The sequence below is a fragment of the Lampetra planeri genome, chromosome 3 (genome assembly GCF_965212315.1).
Source record: "Lampetra planeri chromosome 3, kcLamPlan1.2.h2, whole genome shotgun sequence".
NCBI classification, from domain to species: domain Eukaryota; kingdom Metazoa; phylum Chordata; class Hyperoartia; order Petromyzontiformes; family Petromyzontidae; genus Lampetra; species Lampetra planeri.
In genome coordinates, this window is record NC_136109.1 from 20374240 (window position 1) to 20396242 (window position 22003).

The 22003-nt window shown below is 45.0% G+C and overlaps 1 protein-coding gene across 5 annotated transcripts in view; it reads left to right on the plus strand.

Annotated features, from left to right (window-relative positions):
- Positions 1–785: 785 nt before the first annotated feature.
- The window catches only part of LOC144740593 (nuclear factor 1 X-type-like), a 39244-nt gene continuing 18026 nt past the window's right edge, over positions 786–22003 (plus strand). For 3 of the 5 annotated variants that reach the window (XM_078623418.1, XM_078623413.1, XM_078623424.1), the window contains exons 1-4: positions 3378–3456; positions 12932–12992; positions 14856–15209; positions 16185–16377. In XM_078623418.1, the coding sequence (XP_078479544.1) occupies positions 12957–12992; positions 14856–15209; positions 16185–16377 (583 nt within the window). In that variant the 5' untranslated portion in view covers positions 3378–3456; positions 12932–12956. The other 2 variants (XM_078623414.1, XM_078623415.1) reach the window with 2 other exon arrangements.

Sequence of the window (22003 nt, forward strand, 5' to 3'; positions counted from 1 at the left end):
AAACCCGCCTGCAATGCAGTCGCGATTCAAGATTAGAGTGTTTAATTACTTGAATGTTGTTATTCTTGGTTTTTTCGGTAAAGTCACGTAGAAGGGAAAAAAAATTAGATATTATTTTATTATTAATTTATTATTTCCCTTCTACGTGATGACTTTACCGAAAGAACCAAGAATATGAATCCCTGTAGTCACGAAAGCTTTAAAAAATACTTGAATGTTAAGTGTTAAGGGGGGAATTCGTAGTGGGGATTTTTTTCGACCTCTAGTGGCTGAAGACAAAGCTCCCCCGTGTAGCCTGAACATACTGTAGGGGCAAGTGCTGTTAGCGAGCAGCACCTATAAAGGCCAACACCACGCCCGGCCGCCTTTGTCTCCCCAGTGGCGATGTGTTACACGTCGTACCAGGTACTCACTTGAGGCTGAGTCGACCTAGCTGGAGGTCCAGGACCGGTTCAGATAATCGTCACCGGTGGTGTTGGTGGCCGTGAGCAGGAATCGAACTCGGACTGAGATGACCGGGAGATGCATCAGCTGTGCCCCCTGCTGTGCCAGGCTAGGTGCAGGAGGTCTCGAGACAGACTCAGCAGGTGCCATGGGTTGGCTGACTGAGATGACCGGTAGATGCACCACTGTGCCCCCTACTGTGCCAGGCTAGGTGCAGGAGGTCTCGGGACAGACCCAGCAGGTGCCATGGGTTGGCTGACTGAGATGACCGGTAGATACACCAGCTGTGCCCCCTACGGTGCCAGGCTAGGTGCAGGAGGTCTCAGGACAGGCCTACACTTCCGCTCCCCTTCGTCAGTGACTTGAGCACACACCCAACCACGTGGCACTGCAATGAATACTGTAAATGAATCGGCGGAAATGAATCGAACCACGTGTGGCACCGCGTGCTGGTGTTAAATTCACGCGAATTTTATCATTTAAAAGGTAAGTGTGTGTATTTGTTGTATTTATTGACCAAGCGATTCGTGTAATATTACTACCAGTATTTGACATTTCAAATTGTAATGTCGTGTTTTGTGAACAAGGTAACATTGCTAGTTTTGAACTAAATGTTAATCGTGTTTTAAGCTCTTAAAAAGACTCGGGACTTGCCAAAGCTTTATTGTCTGGGATACAAAACCCACTCTTGACAAGGAACGGTCCATCTTTACACAAATATTAATACATTAATCTTGATTTGAAGCTTTCGTGACTGCAGGAATCCATACCCTTTGGTTCTTTCGGTAAAGTCACGTTGGTATAAAATAAATCACTATTAAAATAAATAAAATAAATCACTATTAAAATAAATAGTGATTTATTTATACCTACGTGGCTTTACCGAAAGAATCAAAGAGTATTAATACATTAGTGAATTGATCGGTGCGTGTGGGAACCGATTCCAAAGAACACAGGATGAGATGTTACTATCCTTTGTGCAAGCACTTCCAAGAGTTCATGAATAGTGAGCCTGGTGAAATTTGGGGAGCGCATCGTCAGTAGTGAACCTTTGGTTCCTAGGGTGTTTCGGCCTTTCATACTATACACCCTCCCCAAAGGCGGCCAGCGACAGGGTGATCAATCCTACGCTTGCGTCCTATTCCCAATTAGTCATAGGAGTTGCCTTGTTGTTGATAGCCAACATCACATGGGACTATGCATGGCAGGGGCGTCCTCCTCCCTGAGTCAAGCATTGTTGACTGCATACCTCCTGGCCCTCTCACTTTGGGGCCCAGCTGGGGTCTTTCCTCTTCATCCAGAGCCACTGACTGCTGCGTTAACTTGTGATTTGTACAAACGAATGACAAAATAAATAAGCATCCCATCAACCACATCGGCCATCAGGGAGTGCCTTGTCATAATAAAGTAGTTTTATTGGGGGGGTTTAGGTCTAGTAAATATAAATGTGTCGTTAACTCACCACCACCCGACACAGCCAATTAGTAAGTTGTGTCACCTAAACACGTGCCAGTTAGTTACTAGTAAAGCACACCGGAGTATGTTGGGAGAGAAAACCCAAAGACATTTAAAATTTACCAGAATTGACGAACCTTAACCAATCTGCCGTGGAGGCGGGTTAACGACAACATTTATTATTGACCCAATCTAACTCTAAATAACCTTTAAAAACATGAATGTTGGTCACGAAAGCCCTACATGTTAAAAACTAAATTTATGCTTCTCCATTCCCCGATGGAGAAGCAAAATGATTCTTCATGGAATAAATAAAAGGTGACCTTAGTAAATTTAAATAATCAAATAGTTAAAAATGAAAATGAATCAAAATTATTTGTCACAATTATATTTTACTAAGTAGAACTTAGAACGTGTTGTTTATATTTAAAGTTGCGCATTTTTATGTGACGTCACATATCTCACCCCCCCCCCCCCCCCCCAGGTGCGTGACGTCATTTATGGACGGCCCCTAAGGGATTGACAGGTATGCAATATCGATTTAAAGCTTTCGTGACTGCAGGGATTCATCTTCTTGGTTCTTTCGGTAAAGTCACGTAGAAGGGAATTTTAATGTTTTATTTTTATTATTTTATTATTGCCCTTCTACGTGACTTTACCGAAAGAACCAAGAAGAGGTATGCAATTTGCAACGTTTAACGCAAAGCGAACAAGAAGGCCCAGACGTTAAACGAGACGGAGCCACAGTTATAAGAAAATGTCTAAAATCTATTTTCCTACGTCGCTTTACAACCACGGGTCGATGCAGACAACGTGTTAAAATCACTAAAACAGAACTTAAACACATCGGTAAGTTGGGCCCTGTTCGTTATTCAATGCCATTGATGAATGCATCCAATGTTGGAAGTCGAATTTTATTAATCGGTTTAAACGATTCCAGCGTTTATGGGAATCGATATTCGATTCTCTTACGGTGCTGTGTTTGGCGTTCAAACGATTGGCGCGGTGAAGTAAGAGTGATTAGAATCGGTTTAACACGCAGGCTTTCGCGACCAATGTTATCCATAACAGAGGATTTTCGTGGGTTCGATCGCTTAAATATCAACGTGTTGTTAAAGCCGCCGGACACAGCCAATCGGTAAGGCTGCGTCACCGGTGTTGTTTGGGAGAGTAAACCCACAAACGTTTAAATCATAAAGTTTAAATCATAAAACAAATCATAAAGCCAACTTAGAATTATCAGGCCAGAGTTGTGGAGAAATCCTTTAAAAAATAAAAAAAATTGTCAGCGAATCGATTCGCTAAGGAATTTATAAATCGCCGTTGTGGAATCGTCACATTCCTTACCGTTATATAACGGGGGGCGGGGTCAACGTCACCTCGCGCTCATTACTATGCGTGACGTAACCACGCACGGCTCATGAATAATTAATATCGTCGACGTCACCGGCGGCGACTCCACCCCCCCCCACCCGCCAATAATATTCATGAGGCTGACGTCCGCGGGGCGGTCGTTAATATTCATGAGGTGACGTCACGGGGCAGCGTAAAATTGCGGTGAGTTTTAACTTCACTAAATAGGCTTTCGCAAACAGCGCGTACGGTAAGCGGCGTCCTGGCGTTCGTGATTTTAAATGTTAGGTTTTTAACAGCCGTCGATTTAACATCATCGAGAGCTAAGCCGCGGCCTTAAACAACAAATAACACGCCAATAATGTTATCTTTATTGATGGAATTTGTCTGCTGACAGTCTCTCTGCATGTGTGTGTGCGCTATTATACAGTGTTAGGCTGAATTTCTCATTTGCAAGTAAACTCTTAGTGGTGGTGGTGGCGGTGGTTTAATATTTGTGTAAATATTTCAGAGGTAAGTGAGCACATGTTGTGTTTGTGACGACGAGTTTTATACCTTCTGTACACGTGTGTCCCATGCATGGCATTATAGACTGTACAGTGCGTGATACAGTCTATATATACTGTTAAGCTTTCGAATAGACCGAATTTAATAGCCGTAGGAGGGAATTTTATAGTTGCAAGCCAGAGTTTAACAATATATATATGCACAGTTAAAGGCTGCACTTCATGCAATCTCAGTGGAGTTTAGATTTAGTGAAACAATGCTATTATGTTTAAATACCATACTGTATATTTCTATATTTTCATATCTGCGTTGGTTTGTGAGCGTTTTTGGTGTCTCGCATGAAGTTTCCACCCCGAATCGAGTGTCTTTTCATCGTCGTCTCTTGTGAGGGTTCATTAGATGTGAATACAAAATTGGATTTTCGTTCGTCTTTTACAGAAATATGATGCCCACTGCATTGTGTGGTAAACTGTAGAGAAACCTTTTTATAAAAGCCTTCTCGGACCGTGCGATTGGGTGGCGTTAACACGATAGACGTCTATCATGGCTTCTGCTAACAATGTTATACAAGTGCAATGAGAGGACAATGAGCTGGTTTATCTCAAAGTCATGTATTATCACACTTTTTGAGGAGGAGGTCCCATTGAAGTATTACTCCGTTGAGGTACTCTATTAAATGTGGTACTTTATACAGGTCAAATTTTGTTATAACAACCGGTCCCGCTGCTTTATATAACCCTTAAAATATCAGGTCCAGGAGCTTGCCTTTTTGCGTCTATTATAAACGTCCGGCGTTTTGTTTGTCCGTCAACTATAATTTTATATAAGAACCTTTCACAAGGACTGAATCAAAAAGTTATAGAAAGTGGACCCCCCAGATGTAGGGGTAAAAAGTTGATCCAACAGGTTTCCAAAAATTGTCGATCCCCCCCCCCCCATCAAAATCAATTTATTTCATACCCAACATAGTAGTATCGACTATCTACTGATTCTATACATGCCTACACACCCTACATACAATATGCAATAGTGTATACTGACTCTATAGTAGTGTAGAGGATGTTCAGTAGTATCTACTGACTCCTGACTTTGATACTACTGACATACAATCATCAGTAGGGGAAGTAGAGGACATTGGAGGCGAGAAGCCCTCCCGCCGTAGGCCGCCGAAATTCTGGAATTGTGAAAAAGGGGCAATAGTTGACTTCTTCAAGTGTGACATTTGGATCTTTCTCCTCTTCACCTGAGTGAGCTGGTCTCATTTCTGGGCTATATCCTAATATTAATGACGTGTATAAAATGTTTACATCCATGTGAAGATTCTGCATTGTGTATGATGGTATATACTCATTGTAAGAATTAGGGCTGAACGATTAATCGATTTCAAAGCTAAATCGCAATATGAAACAATGGGATTAGCAAATCGCAAAGTCTGCGATTTTTTGCGATTTGAAAAGTCCTATTACTTTCTTATTAGAATTGTTTAATTATTTATTTAACTGAACAATTCTATGTTTAATTGTTCTATTTAAATTTTTTCTTTATAAATACATGTTGGAAGCAGTTCATATCTTTTAAGTTCTCATCCTTCCATTACAATATCTCGAGCAGTTCATATTTTGATGGTACCATGTGGTAATGCTCCATCACATGTTTTAAATCTATTACACAGTGAATATTGAACTGAAGCTTTACTTAATCGCAAATCAAATTGCAATCGCAATATCTGTCAGAAAAATCACAATTAGATATTTTCCCCAATGGTTCAGCCCTAGTAAGAATCATGATTTTTAGATAATTAATTTCAAGATTGTGTCACGTGGTATGATTCCGTCTATCTTTCATGGCTGCCGTTCAATGCTTATTGTCAACCTTTTCGCTGTTTGCCTGCTACATTTGCTTGCTACAATGTCTTTGATCACATATGTGTTGTGTTCTCCGATTATTTATTTCTCATTCTTAATTATTTCACAGACTTCTGTGCATTTCATAATTTGTCGAGCGTTTACGTCTCTCCCTGTTCTCAATATGTTTGTGCGTGGATGTATTATCTTCTCTGCTTTTTAACTTATCTCCCACTTACAATGCACCAACCACATTACTGTGCTATTTACAGTATTGCATTATGTAAAGTGTTAACATCCATTTGATCAGTTTGGCCCTCAAAGCATTACATACAATACTGAGCCAAGAATGTCTGTGTGCAACACTCGTGACGTTACTCCACGTCGACCTGCCCCCCTCATTAATAATCATGAGCAGGTGACGTCACTCCACATCGAACAGGCCCCCTCATTAATAATCATGATAAGGTGACGTCCTCCAAATGGACACCCCCCCCCCATTCATAATAATTAGCGGCTGACGTCACTCCACATGGGGGGGGCGAGGCGCCTCCTCCCTCCTCCTTGGCGTCAACTTACAACCCTCAATACCTAGGCAGAACCCCCACGTCACGCGATCTCTGTAACGCTATTGAGACATAGAAGTAAAAAGGACGTCGTGATGAACAAGGGATTATAACCTTAAAATGAAATAGGTCTGTGTCACCGCACCCTTACAAATTGCACACGAATTGATGCAATGAATATCACGTCGTGGTCTGATTTTCGGTTGCAAGTTTCAGATTTAGTGCAATACACCTGTCCTTGGACGGGCAAAAGGCTAGTACATATGATAGAGCTAGTCTATAAGCCTTCTGGCCTAGATTTTAGATGTGGAATAATAATTTTTGCCTGGAACTTGTTCAGACCCGACTTTGGCTATGTTAAAGTGCAACTTGCATTGCACTTGTGTGTGATTGCTTCCTGTGTTGAATCTTCTGAGAAGAAATATATCCCTGACATCCATTAGAGTCAAGTCAATGTCGTTCCTTAGTTTATCAATGAGGCTTTTCCACATCCAATTCTTACATCCCTTTTTGTAAAGGGGCTCAATATTTTTATGTCATTACTGGCTGCAAACTCTAATAGACACTCATCACTCCAATTCCAAACCTGCTGATGATCCTCAAATCTCTACCTTTTTACCAGTGTATGTGTCAGTCACCTATTGCAGTCTAATGCATTTAGAAGTTAGTACATGTCTTCATACATTTGGCATACTTAACTTCACGACTCATTGCAGCATATACTTGAAGTATCTTTAACTTGGGAGTTTTTCAAGAGCCTTAATGTTAGTTGGGCAAATCTATCCGATATACACTTGAAACCTGAATCTCTACTTTTGGACTAAGCATGCCTCTCCTCCATAATTACTATCAACTCTACCTGAATGATAGATAATGTTTCCACTTTCCAGAACGACGGAGGTCTCTTTCCTTTTCGATTTTAAAGCTTTCGTGACTGCAGGGATTCATCTTCTTGGTTCTTTCGATAAAGTCACGTAGAAGGGAAATAATAAAATAATAAAAAATTAACATACTAAAATACAATTCTCACGACGTTTCGGCCACAACGCAAGCAGCCGTCCTCAGGTGAAGAACAGGTCTGTTCTGAAGAACAGGTCTGTCGGAAAGACAGACAGCGTCTTTCCGACAGACCTGTTCTTCACCTGAGGACGGCTGCTTGCGTTGTGGCCGAAACGTCGTGAGAATTGTATTTTATTATGTTTAATTTTTATTATACACCCGTCCTTGGACGGGCAGACGCTGTCTGTCTTTCCGACAGACCTGTTTTTCACCTGAGGATGGCTGCTTGCGTTGTGGCCGAAACGTCGTGAGAATTGTATTTTATTATGTTAAATTTTTATTATTTTATTATTTCCCTTCTACGTGACTTTACCGAAAGAACCAAGAAGATGAGTCTCTTTCCTTCTCAACTTACTGTTGCCATCTATGTCCCCATTTTAAATTTCAATTGTCTCTTTCAACAAGGTTTTATTCTTCTGATAGGGTCCGTGCATTGCATGTAGAAATGGTCAAATCAAGAAGGCGTCCTGTTCTTACCCAGTGGTTCCTAACATCGATTAAACCTACACCTACCCTGCTGCCGTGATGTTTTATGAAATGAGAGTTGCACCTCTGATTAACACGGTTGGCTTCCGATTAGCACCGTTGGATATATACGGTGCGAACTAAGTTCAACATACAGGTGACCTGAGGACCATGGTTCAGGCTAGGGTATTTCACCACCTTGGTCAATGTGGTTGGTAAAGATACCCACCTGACATGAGCAATCCTCTCGTGTGCTCACTAAAGGTTAGGAGAGGTTGGGGGCCACCCGAGTGTGAATGGTGCTCTGTCCATTTTATGTGGGCATCTTCACTCTGTGCTGATCTATTGGAATGGGATATGGAGATGTAGGAGTAGAGGAGTCCATTGTCATCATGGAGTTATCAAAACCTAGAGTGTGGGTGGCTAAAAGACTAAGTCTAGTGGAGATTGATAGTGGTACATCGGTTAGTCACTCTAGCCAGTTAATTCATAACGCTTGGGCTTGTCCCACGACCTTCCCAGCAGTCTTTTGCCACCTCACATGGCCTTGTAGTGTGCCTAGCTTTGCACGAGTACAATGGTGATATCACTGCTGTGCAGTGAAGAATAGTGGCTGTTGTCATTCTAGGATCATGTCCATGTATAGATTTGGCACCTTCCAAATCTTTCAGGTGCTGACATTTTAAGGCATACAAAGGTAAAAACAATGTTCTTGTCTTATTTTATATTCATAATATCAGTTTATCAAAAACAGATCAGTTTTCTATCTATAGACACGATTCTGCCAGAAGAGCCATTTATGGGCATTTCCGATATTTGAGCAAATGATTGCTGCTCGTCAACGCCATAAGTGAACATACAGACTCTGTGTCTGGGAATCACTGGCCATTGGAGTTACCGGTATGGCTGCCAAAGTGGGCATCTCCACACATGTGTCTCGGCACTTGTACATATGTGTAAATTTCCGGGAGCTCTGATCTACAGCACTTTGAACTAGCGAGTGATGGTAGAAAACTGGAGGTTGGTGCTGGCACCATGGGCTGTGAATTGTGTGTCCTATGGACATAGTCGCCCTCCAAGCTATCCACTTGGCTGCCATTCACCCTGTCCTCCGTTTCCCTCTCCCATCTCCCACCTTGCCTCGACCCCTTCTGCAGGACATATTGTCGATTGTGACCTCCCCCCCCAACTCACAACTGCTGTGGAGGTGGCCATGCTACACCTTGAGTGGTGCCCCCCCAAATAGCAGAGAGCAGCTGCATCTCGGTTGTGCTAGCCATGGCCAATCAAACGTGGATTTTCCATTGATGTCATTATTCCACGAGCAGTTGGCTGGGGTCCGCCCACCCTTACTTGTGTGATTTGCTGCTGGATAAAACGTAGAAGTTTGCTGGGCGTAACCGTGCAAGGGACCTGTACACGTGGCTGGGACATACCATTTTTTGTGGGGTGTTCTGACATTGATGAAAGCTGTGTCCTATTTAAATGTATGTGCGAAGTTAATTATAAATGACAGTCCTTTGGAAATCCACTGCTGGAGAAAGCCTCCCCATGGCTGTTGGTTACTTGACTGTACTTCACCACACTAGTCAGTTCAGGTTGGTGAAGGGGTTACCAAGACTGGTTCAACATATCACTGGCCCCCTAAAATGTATCAATTGCTAGGAATAAAACTCAAGCCACCATGTTCATAGCGCAGTGTGCTAACCACTTCACTACCGATACCCCCTGTATATAGACATCTTAGTTAAATTTGTTTTTAATCCGTTACTCTGCATCGGTAGTTCTTATTGCAAGGGAGAGGCCAAACGAATTGCCTCATTTTGCATCAAATTCTCCTGTCGCCAGGTATTTCCAATACTTGTGGTTCTAATGGCACACTCGATGTTGTGCTGAAATGTGTTCCCTGAATACATTCCTGCGGAGGGAGCTGGTAGGAACGTTGGGTTGCTCGGTCAATGGCCAGGGTCAACGGCGGCGTGGTGTATTCCGCAAATATGCCCGACTGGGCGGGCACAAGCCGGCGTGAGTAGGTTAAACGTTGAGTTTTATAAGGGCACCACGGGGTGACCAGCCCCTCCCCACCCAGCCCCACACCTCCGACGCCCCACCCTCCCCACCCAGCCCCACCCTCCCCACCCAGCCCCACCCTCCCCACCCTCCCCACCCAGCCCCTACCCACCCAGCCCCTCCCTCCCCACCCAGCCCCTCCCCACCCTCCCCACCCAGCCCCTCTCTGCACGACGGACGGACACAATCATCCTCTGTGGGCTGGTGTAACCAGAGGTTCCTACCAGCATAATGAAGTTATTGCCTTGACTTTATTATACCAGTATTGGCTTCCGTCATCTACAATCAGTTTTTTTAATACCTAAATACATTATTATGTCTTGGTGACCATCAGTAACACCTCTCATCAGGCACGTTCCACAAGTGACCTGGTATCTTCCGTGACTTACATGTAGAGCTCTAGCTTCGAGAGTTTTGGAGAGTCCATGAGGATTGCTCTCGACATTTCTAAACAACTATATTGTGTCTGTTATCATATGTATTACCAAGCCCCATTCTATGCAAGCAGGGATCTCTAGCTCTCTTACTTGCCTGTTCATATGTGCAGTTGTTGAAGGTAATCAGTCTGAAACCGTCACCTCTGTAATTTCATAAAGATCCGTTTAATCTCCTACATTGTTATCTCCATAAATGACTTGTTATCTTCAAGTCATTGATGGATGACTTTAACCTTCATTTAAACCACACAAAGTAAAGACTGTGAGCTGCCCAACGTGCTGATGTTTCGCTATCAGTCAATAAGCAACTTGAAATGAGCCCCTGGGTGGGGTGAGGGGGACTCGTCACTTCCACGATAAAAGCGTAGTCCATGATTTTATCATGTACGGTTGTCAGTCCCTCGGCCCATCTGATCAAGCTTGACTGTGTTGGTCTTATCTGTAATGAATCCGTTGCACGACCGTTTTCACTGACCTGTCGTGGATCGGCCACGTTGCTAATCTGGTATGGGGGAGGTATTTATGGGCCAGATCCTTCTCAAGCTCTCTGATTAGTCACCACTGCTGTGCAAGGCACAGTTTTGGCCAAGGTTGAGAGTGTGGATGTAACATCTGGGCAGGAGCTTGGAGTTCCTACCTGACTGCTTCATAGAATCCACCATGAATGAGTTCAGTTGATCGGTCACTTGCCTGTCGCTCATTTATCGTTACTACCGACCACGACAATTATTGTTGTCACCCCCTTGATACCTCCCGACAATGTCAAGGGCCATATCAAGCAGATTGACTGTTTCCTCTCACCCGTACTCTGTTGAGCTACCCTGTTTGGAGGAACACAATGTTTTTCTCTTCCTCCTCCATTCCTCACCCTGCTCGACTTTGGATACACCCCCCCCTCCAGCTCTTTTCCCAAGTTCCTATAACTTCGCTCAATGCAAGAAACGTGGTAATTATTATCTGCCCTTGTATCGTTAGTCCATGCATGTGTACTTGTTTCTATGTGTGGACATGTATATAAGGCACACTGTATATTTGTGTTTGTATGTACATATTTACGTGTGTTTGTGTATTTATTTGTGTGTGTGTATTTGTATATATACAGTATGTGTACATGTACAATTATACTGTGTTTGTGACAAAGTGGTTATCATACTTATTAGGGAGCGGTAGTGGAGCTGTTAGCACACTTGCAATACGAACCCGGCGACCCGAGGTCGATTCTCGCTCATGGCTAACACCAGTGACGATTATCAGAACCGGTTCTGGACCTCCCTTAGGTCGACTCAGCCTAAAATGATTACCTGGTGCTGTGTGTAAACATCTGCACTGGAGAGACAAAGGCGGCCGGGCGTGGTGCTGGCCACCCACCCCCTTGTGTGCCGTGCCGGCTTTCATAGGTGCTCGCTAACAGCACTTGCCCCAACAGTCTGTTAAGGCTATACGGGGGGGGATCTTTGTCTTTATCACACTGCGCTTTGAACTCGGTGACCTCCATTTGATTCCTGCCCATGGCAAACATCATTTACAAGTGAAATCTTAACCAGTCCTAGGCAAACCCCCTCTTCATCAACCTGCACGACCAGCTTGGTGAAGTATGATCAGGAAGCCCCCAATGATTGACACGGCTTGGGAGAGAGGCTTTCATGCAGAAGTGGTCTATTGGTTTGACAAAGGGATTTTAATTATTGTTATTTGTTAGTACTCAATGTGTGAATAAATGTGTGTATGTACGTGTCGATATATAGTATGTGCGTACGAATATCTCTGTAAATGTGTGTGTGTGTATAGACACACACACGTGTACTGTATATGTATAAAAGCCCCGTCTGCGCCGTTACATAACTGACCCAGGCATTATTTGGCAGGGCAACTTGTCTAGTTATGCAATGAGTCTCTCGCGCACACAGACTCGCGCACACTGTATATACGCACCCATGCACACATGAACACGGAAACACAAACAGGTATAAACAAATACATGTGCAGACACATACATAGACACACATACATACATGCAGGGTAAAGTGTACTCACGTGTACAGACACGTACGCATATACACTTAGACAGACACGGACCACCCTGACCTCGGAGGCATGATCGGAGCTTTCAACCAGCAGTGGATTAAACAGGAGCTGTAAAGAAAGAAGATATACATGCCAAATATACGTAGTTATATACACGTTTATATATGCATTCACACTCATATACATGCACACATAATGTAAGTATATAGAGTATGTTGCGTATGTACAACATACTTTATGTACATATATATTTATATGATGCACTTGCACACGTGGAAACACACATGCATGTCTGCACGAACATTTTTACATCTGTGTGTTTGTGTCTTGTATGTATGCCTCTGTGTCTTCATACATGGACATATTCATTTAACATTTGTGGGTGGGTTTTTATCTGTCCATTTTTTATTATATATATATGTCTTTCTTTTTATCTGTCTGCCTATCTGTCTTTTTAGTAATTCTTTGACTTTGAAGCCTTTTGTTGGTATGCCTGTCTGCCTGTCAATTGCTCCTACTGAATATTTTTCGACATTTGTACACTCTGCATTACACATTGTAAAACAATCCACATAATACACAAATAATGTTGCTCGTTAGACTATTTATAATGTTCTGTGCATTTCAAAAACATACACCAACTTATACTGCTAGCAATTTGTAACATTTCATTTATTTTTTCCCCATCTCTGCATTTTCCACCCAGGGTCCCTCACTCCTAGTGCCAAAAAATGTCGATGATTTTAGAGAAGTCCGCCATGTTTGGGGTAAGTGTGTGCGTGTCTGTTTTCGCTTAGACGGTAAGCGGATTTAAAACATTCACACCGAGTAAGCGATAATATTCCATGTCGGCTCGCATTGAAGCCATCGAGTATTTTGAGGATGTTCAAATTTAATCTCGGAAGTTTCTTTTTGAAAAATCTCGATCTCGCATTTCGCCAAAGCCCGCTTGCAACCACGGCCTAGTGCCAGAGCCAATCCTTGCCCTTGCCTAACCTGCGGTCGCTGCCAAAATCACTCTGAATCGACGCCAAGATTCGTGCCGGCAGCAAAATTATTCCTCGTCTCGCGCCGAACTTCTCTCTGACGATCTCTGCCATCGCCATTAAACACCTAAATGGTTTTGCGGCATAAAAAAAACTTGTAAATACAATATCCTGATCGTAAAACCCAATCGTCGATTTTCATTTACGTAGCCTAATTATTTTGCAACGGACTTCGTCAAAAGAAGACGGCATGGTGAGAGAGCGAGATGTGCTTTTTTGTGTATATGTGCGAGCCATCTTTTCTTCCTTGTGCACTGGCTTTCCAAAGCCATGTTAGGATTTTAGTTTTTTTATGTACATACATTTTTTTGGCTGCGATCATTTGGAGAAATTTAAAAAAAAACACGCTCTCATTTTTTGCGTCGTTGGCAGGACTTAGCTGTGTTTTTGGCCAGAAAGCTTTAGCAAAAAAATGTATGAAGCTTTTTGCTGTTGTTTGTGTGTGCATATGCATATGTGTACTTGTGTGGTGCATTGGTTCATGGGCTGCACTATGAACCAGGGGACCTGAGTTCAATTCCTGGCTATGAATAACATCAGTGGCGAGTGGTGTCTGAACCCGTTCTGGGCCTTCGGCAGATCGACGTAGCTTAAATAAGTACCTGGTGCGGTGTACGAACATCAGCACTGAGGAAGTAAAGACGGTCGGATGTTTGGTTAGTCAGACCACCCTTCGTGTGCCGTGCCACCCTTAATAGGTGCTCACTTGCAGCACTTGCCGTAACAGTCTATAAGGTTATGCCAGAGTTGTTTGGCCTTTGGTGTGGATGTGTGTGTTTGTGGATCAGCATGTGTGAGCTTTATGGAAGATCTCACTAACTGCAGTTGCCCCAACAGTCTATAAGACTTTGCAGGGTGATTGCTGTCTTTGTGTGTGTGCGCGCATTTGTCATTATCTGTGTGTGTTGGGAGCGGTAGCGTAGCAGTTACCTTGCTGCACTACAAGCCTGGTGACCCGAGTTCCATTTCTGCTCACGACCAACACCATTGACGATTATCTAAACCGGTCCTGGGCATCCCCTAGGTCGACTCGACCTCAAATTAGTACCTGATGCAATGTGTAAACCTTGTCACTGGGGAGACAAAGGCGGTCGGGCGGGGTACTGGCAACCTACCCCCCTCGTGTGCCATGCCAGCCTTCACAGGTGCTCGCTAACGGCGCTTGCTCCAAAAGTCTGTTCGAGCTATATGGGGAATCTTTGTCTTTTTCTGTATCTGTGTTTGTATGACATGTGTAATGTGTATGCTATATAATGCCAACCCTGTCCGTATCCCTCTCGCACTTCACCTTCCATCACTGGCCTTTATCTCTCATCACCTCTTTTCACCTCCCGTCACTCCCTGACATCTCCTTTCACCTCTTCTAATCGCCCATTGCCTCCTGTCTTCTACCTCCTGGCAATTCCCCTCACCTGTCACCTCTGTATGCTTACCATCATTTGCCTCGCCACTGCTCACCGCCCAATACCTCCCTTCACCTCTCATCATCTCCCCTTACCTATCATCTTCACTTCCCGTCACCTCTCCATCATCTCCTGTCACCATCCCTCACCTCCTCTTTCCTTTCCTCGCCTCTTTTAACAGCATCAGGATGAATATCACCCGTTTATCGAGGCCCTGCTGCCCCACGTGCGCTCCTTCTCGTTCGCCTGGTTCCACCTCCAAGCTCGCAAACGTAAGCACCTCAAGAAGCACGACCGGCGGATGTCAAGCGCAGAGGAACGGGCGGCGAAGGATGAGCTCCTCGCCGAAAAGACCGAGGTGAAACAGAAGTGGGCCTCCCGCCTCCTGGCCAAGCTCCGCAAGGACATCCGTCCCGAGTGCCGTGAAGACTTCGTTCTGTCCGTGACGGGACGCAAGCAGCCCTGCTGCGTGCTCTCCAACCCCGACCAAAAGGGCAAGATGCGTCGCATCGATTGCCTACGGCAGGCCGACAAGGTGATGGGTGGCGGTGGGTGAGAGGGATGAGGTGGTGAAAGGTAAAAGAGAGATGAAGGCAGTGCTGGGAGGAGAGCAGGGTGGTGAGAGAGAGAGGTAAAGTGATGGCAGTTGAAGGAAGACGTGGAGAAGAGAGGGGATGAGCCAAGTAACGGAGAGGCAATGGGAAGTGAAGTGATGTGAAGTTCGTAAAGGGAGATTAGGGGAGGGGAAGGGAGATTAATTTAGGAGAAGAGAGGTGAGTGAAAGAGAAGAGAGGGGGGGGGTGTGGAGATGGGAGGTGAGATAGAAGGTGTGGAGAGGAAAGCAAAGATCGAGTGAGGTGACAGGAGGTGAGGGGGAGGCAATGGGAAGCGATGGCAGGAGAAAGGAGATGGAAGGAGTTTGAGGGGAGGAGAGAGATGTTGAGATGCGGCGAGGCGATGGGAGTAATGGGGAGAACGAATGTGAATGGAGCGGAAGGGAGGGAGATGAACAGAGGCACTGGGAGGTGAAGAAAGAAGAAGGGCTCTTAACGTGTGACCATTTAATGACGTAGGAAACAATTAAAGTCAGACATCACGTGGACTTCATCAATATAAGTTGACTTGGCACATCAAGAAGAGATGATGGACGTTGAATAGGAATGGCAGCCAAATGAGAGAACGTGGCCAACAGCACGACCTCCAAAGAGATGTGGCAATGAGGTCAGTTCATTTGGAGGAGTGGGATGGATTTTCGAATTTCATGATTGTAAAAAATGGCGAAGGCATGTGGAGGCCTTCATCCAGCAGTGGATAGACCATGTTTTTGCAGATGATGGTGATGGTAATGCCCCTGATGACGATGCTTTTGCTGCTGCTGATATTGTTGATGATGAAGGTCAATGATGTTTGTTTTAATGCTGCTGTTGCTGATGATCATGATGATGGTGATCTCATGCTCTTATTGATGACGATTATTCTGCTGCTGATAATGGTGGTGGTGATGGTGCAGGTGTGGCGCCTTGACCTTGTAACGGTCGTCATATTCAAGGGCGTTCCGCTTGAGAGTACGGACGGAGAGCGACTCGCCAAGTCGACTCGATGCCTTCACCCAGGGCTGTGCGTTCAGCCCATGCACGTGAGCGTCTGTGCCCGAGAACTCCACCTCTACATCGCCTACCATGCCACCCCAGCCTCACGTGCAGGTGAGGGGAGACATGGGGAGGTGATGGGAGGTGGTGAGAGACATGGGGAGTTGATGGGAGGTGGTGAGAGACATGGGGAGATGATGGGAGGTGGTGAGAAACATGGGGGGTGATGTGAGGTGGTGAGAGAAATGGGGGGTGATGGGAGGTGGTGAGAGACATGGGGAGGTCACGAGACATGGGGAGGTGATGAAAGGTGAGAATAGACATGGGGGGGTGATGGGAGGTGGTGAGAGACATGGGGAGTTGATGGGAGGTGGGGAGAGACATGTGGGGTGATGGGAGGTGGTGAGAGACATGGGGGGTGATGAGAGGTGGTGAGAGACATGGGGGGTGATGGGAGGTGGTGAAAGACATGGGGGGTGATGGGAGGTGGTGAGAGACATGGGGAGGGGATGGGAGGTGGCGAGAGACATGGGGAGGGGATGGGAGGTGGTGAGAGACAATGGGGGGTGATGGGAGGTGGTGAGAGACATGGGGGGTGATGGGAGGTGGTGAGAGACATGGGGAGGTGATGGGAGGTGGTGAGAGACATGGGAGGTGGGGAGGTGATTAATTTTTTGTTATTTTATTTTTTACAAGAATGATCCTGTTTAGGCAATTGCCCGGCTGTTTCACAAGGGACATCCGTGGTGCAAGAGCATAACAACAATGAAAACAAAAGACAAAAATATTCACTTCGCAGATAACGAGTATGGGGCCTTAAGGAATGTTGTAGGATGTATTCGATGGTCCAAAATGAAAAACACATGAAACAAACAAAAACAAATCTGTGCAAATATAATGACAGCAAGCGGTGCCATTAACCAGTGAGGTACAAGTAAAAGTAAGTTTTATATTTTAGTCTGACAGTGACGTAAATACCCGCAAATCAGAAAGACTGAAAACGTGGGATTAGAGATGGGGAGTGATGAGAGACATTGGGATATTAAGAATTGCATGGGCAGGTCATGGTAGGTGAGAGAGATATGGAGGCGATTGAGAGGTGAGGATAGACGATTAGAGCTTGGAAGGAGATAATGGGGGATGATTAGAGACATGGGGAGGTGATGAAAGTCACAGATCGGTGATGGGACGTGCAGATAGACATGGGGTGGCGATGAGAGTTGAGTAAAGACATGGGGAGGTGATAGAACATGAAGAGAAACACGGGGAGGTGAAGAGAGGAGAAGGGATTCGGGCAGGCAGCATTGCAGATAAAGTTTTGGCTCTTTGAGTTGTCTGCCAATTTTCACAGGGGATAGAATGTTACCTTGAATTCACAGGTAATTTTAATACATACTGTAGATTTATTAAATGCTCAATTACGGGGTATTCATTAACTGGAGCCTTACAATTGAACTGCAATATTACTTTGACTTACTGTACAAAAAATTTGGTCTTACAAACCCAAGAACATTTCTCACTGGGAATGTTTTTATTACTATTTCAAAAACGTATTCTTTTTAATCCAAAATAAATACAAACTTCATACTGTAGACTTGCGGGTATACAGGCACCAAACACTCCTTCATGGGCCCCGAGGATCATTTTAATGCTCGGCTATTTTCAGTGACGCAAAATAAAGCTGTGGAGCAAAGCTGCTATTGGATATACACAACGCAAAATAATAATTAGCGCCGTCGTGCAGAATATTAAGTAACAAAATAAATATACAGACAATATGCCTCCATTTGCATACCTGTCCCTGCATGTATAAAAACTGCTTTTTACATATCCCAAAAGCCGGCACGCCTTCTGAATAATTTCAGCAGCACGAGAATCGTTGGACCTGTTTTGTCCTTCAATGCCTCATCAGTGGAGTCAGGCTTGCTTGAACCAATTCTGTTGAACAGTGCGTTCTTTATAGACAAGGACGCTGCAAAATTATATAATACATAACACAACTGTTGTGTGTATACCGATAAAATTGAAATCTGATACACAGTTCATATTTTTACGTGGCATTTAACCCTCAGTATGGAGCTTATGTGGAGCACTGGATGTGTGGGGGTAGATGGATGGAGGTGAGGAGCGATGCGGAGAGGTGATGCAAGGTGGAGAGAGAGTCATGGGAATGGTGAGATGTGTTAGGAAATGGTTTGAGAGACACAGGGAAGTGAAGATAGGTGATTGGTAGGTGATTACAGGGAGTCCTTTCTTAACATCGATTTGGTCCACGTTCTTTCGTTATACCGTCAGCAATACATCGTCGCTGCTAGCAACGAGAACTACTTTATGGGAGAGAGCATAGTCGTGCATAGCACAACGTGGTGCGGTCCCAGCATCCCTTACATCGTCTCAGTCTTTGTTCCGCTGTGTGTGAAGCGAGATTTGGATAACATTATATCGTGCTTTTGTGATATAATCCTTCTGAACCATGAGTCAAAATGGCCATATGCCCACTTGACATCCATTATTGGTGAGTATTATCTTACAAAACTTGCAATTCTTTATTCGTATTCATATATTTTTTATTGTATTTATTTTATATTATGTTGCTGTATTTTTATTTAAAACTGTGTTTTAGTCTGGTAAAAAAACGTAAACTGGAACATAACCTCCTTTTTTTCTTGTGGGGGACAACAGGTTCACTTAACGTAATTCCATTTAAAGTCGCACTTTTCAAAATGCAACTACGACGTTGAGAGAGAGGACTCCCTGTATTTTGTAGGGGAGGTCATAAGAAGTAGGTTATTGGAGGCAATGGAAGGAGAAAGGAGGTTACGGGAAGCAACGGGAGATGGCGAAATATGATGGGAAGCGGGGGGAAACAAGCGGACATTATTATTATTTGTATGTTTGTTCATCCAGGAAAGCCTCACTAAGTCTCATGACTCTTTCAAGAGGGGCCACCATGTTTTCCCTGGTAGGGGGCGATGATTGCTACATATTTAAAAATTGAGTAGTTGGCCTACATTTTTTTTTTGGTACATGTGCATTGTGATGGTGGCACACACAATGACCTAGCCTTGTGGCTGACGTCACGGCACATGTAACGTCCACCGCGAAGCAGACGGCGCGTATATTTTTGCGGTTAATATGCCCGCAGTATTAATTAGGTCGGCCGCGCGATTCGAACCGTCAACCACTGCAACCGTGAACTACTCCGGCTGCTAGGTCTTGTCAGCGTGATGGAAGATATAATGGTTGTTGAGTACCGGGGATGGGGAACAAAGGGACATGAAGGATCGGGGGGGTGTTGAAGCCACGGGGAGGTGATGGTAAGTGGAGGGAGACCTTGTGAGGTGATGGGAAGTGATGGGAATGTTGAGGGAGGTGAATGAATGTGATTGCAGGTAAAGAGATGCTGTGGGGTAAAGGGGTGGGGGGAGGTGAAAGGTTACAACATAGGTAAAGAGAGACAGAAGGAGAGATAGGCAGGGAGTCGGACAGAATCATCAGGTCGAGGAGAAATGTACGGGGCGGAGGAGGAAGACATGGGTAGGTGATGAATGGCTTCAGGAGACAGGGAGGTGATAGAATGGTAAGTAGGAGTACATTTGTAGACACGCATGTGCATGCACACAAACGCACTTTGGACACACAGCAACAGCCGCTATTCACCGCAAAGAAGCGGTAATGTCCCACAGTGCTAGTGCCAGGCTAGGTGCATTTTTGAGGCCATTTGATGTATCAAAGGCTTGCTGACAGGAGGTCACAGGACAGACCCAGGTGCCATAGGTTGACTTGAGATTAATGGCAATGATCCTTACTGCGCCAACTTGCTGCGTTTAGCCATCCAGCGCTCCGCTCGTTTTTGAGAGCGTCACTCCTCTGCCCTCTGTTGTTGGAGGGCGACTGTCACCAACTGCCCAGTAGCATCCTTCATGAGCCTCCTCCACAGAGGCCAATCTTGACACTGCTGGTACCAATATTCGGCAAGTCCACTCAGCTCCACATCTTCCTGTACCACAGCCCACCTCTTCTTTAGTCTGTGTCATGCCTGTTTAGCTACCTCTGGCAAAACAGAAGTTGCTTGGGCAAGCGGTGGCTGGGCAGCCTTGCTTGCTGGGGGAGTTCACTAAAGGGACTGTGTCCAGATCTTTCAAGGATATGTGAGCGCCTCACACAATTCAGCCTGGTTAAACCCAGGATGGATCATAGGCAAGCCAGCCTGAATGTTTAAAACCGATGAAACACATTCCTGCGGAGGGAGCTGGTAGGAACGTTGGGTTGCTCAGTCAATGGCCAGGGTCAACGGCGGCGTGGTGTATTCCGCAAATATGCCCGACTGTGAGGGCGGGCACAAGCTGACGTGAGTAGGTTAAACGTTGAGTTTTATAAGGGCACCACGGGGTGACCAGCCCCTTCCCACCCAGCCCCCACCCAGCCCCACCCTCCCCACCCAGCCCCTCCCCACCCTCCTCACCCAGCCCCACCCTCCCCTCCCCACCCAGCCCCTTCCTGCACGACGGACGGACACAATAATCCCCTGTGGGCTGGTGGAACCAGTGGGTTCCTACCAGTAATAGTTCTGTTTAGAGTGGTCTTCACGGCCATATATCTGTGGCCAAGAAGACTCGAAGTTTTGTATGTAGGGATCAGCCATATAGCTTCCACACACATTCACCCACATTCACCCACATTCAGTACACATATGCCGAAGTACGCATATGCCAAAGTGCAATTTCATTTATTTTATCACACCTCAATTTCTTACTTTAGGTGTAAAATTCACCTGCTAAATATGTCATTCAAATCTGTTCATATTTACAGCTTGCTGAAGATCCCCTCTTATCTGCATTGATGCCAATACTTTGACTATATATTAACTGTAATGCATTTTTATCCAACTCCGCTGAACAACCGGTATTTAAACATGCAGTGTTTCAGTTTAATATGAGGCGTGACCTTGAAAATATCAAATTTGAATTTTGAATGGCACCCTTTTCCAACACACACAAATATCTCCCATGTAGTAATGTTGGTGCAAGCGGTGTTAGCGCGCACCTATTTATGCCTGTGCGGCACGCATGAAATTAGTAGTGTAGCTTGCACCATGTCCAATACCTTTGTCTTCCTAGTCCTGATGTTTACACACAACTCCAAATGTACTCTTTTAAGGACGAGTCGACCGAGAAGAGGCCCGAGACCCAGTTCTGATACCACTGTGATTAAGAGCACAGCGCTCTTAACCACTGCACTACCACTCCCTACACACATTCACAAAAGACAAAGATCCCAAATCTAGCCTTAAGAGACTGTTGGAGCAAGTGCTGTTAGCGAGCAACTATGAAGGCCGGACAAGGCACACGAGGGGGTGGGTGGCCAGCACCACGCCTGACTGCCTTTGTCTCCCCAGTGTCAATGTTTACACACCGCACGAGGTACTCGCTTGAGGTTGAGTCGACTTAGGGGAGGCCCAGGACCGGTTCAGATAATCGTCACTAATTTGGCCGTGAGCGAGAATTGAACTCGGTTCGCTGGATTCATAGCGCAGCGGGCTAACCGCTACACCACTTCCCACACACATTCACACACACGCATACACGCGTTTGCACAACTCCTCTCGTCTAGTTACATAACAGACCATTATTAACCCGACCCCTCCATAGAGACTCCTTGCCTCAATAAATACGTGCGTGAACTTTTTGGCAGAAAAGTAAGAGCCACAGCGAGTTACATGTCTTGGTGGATTATTAAC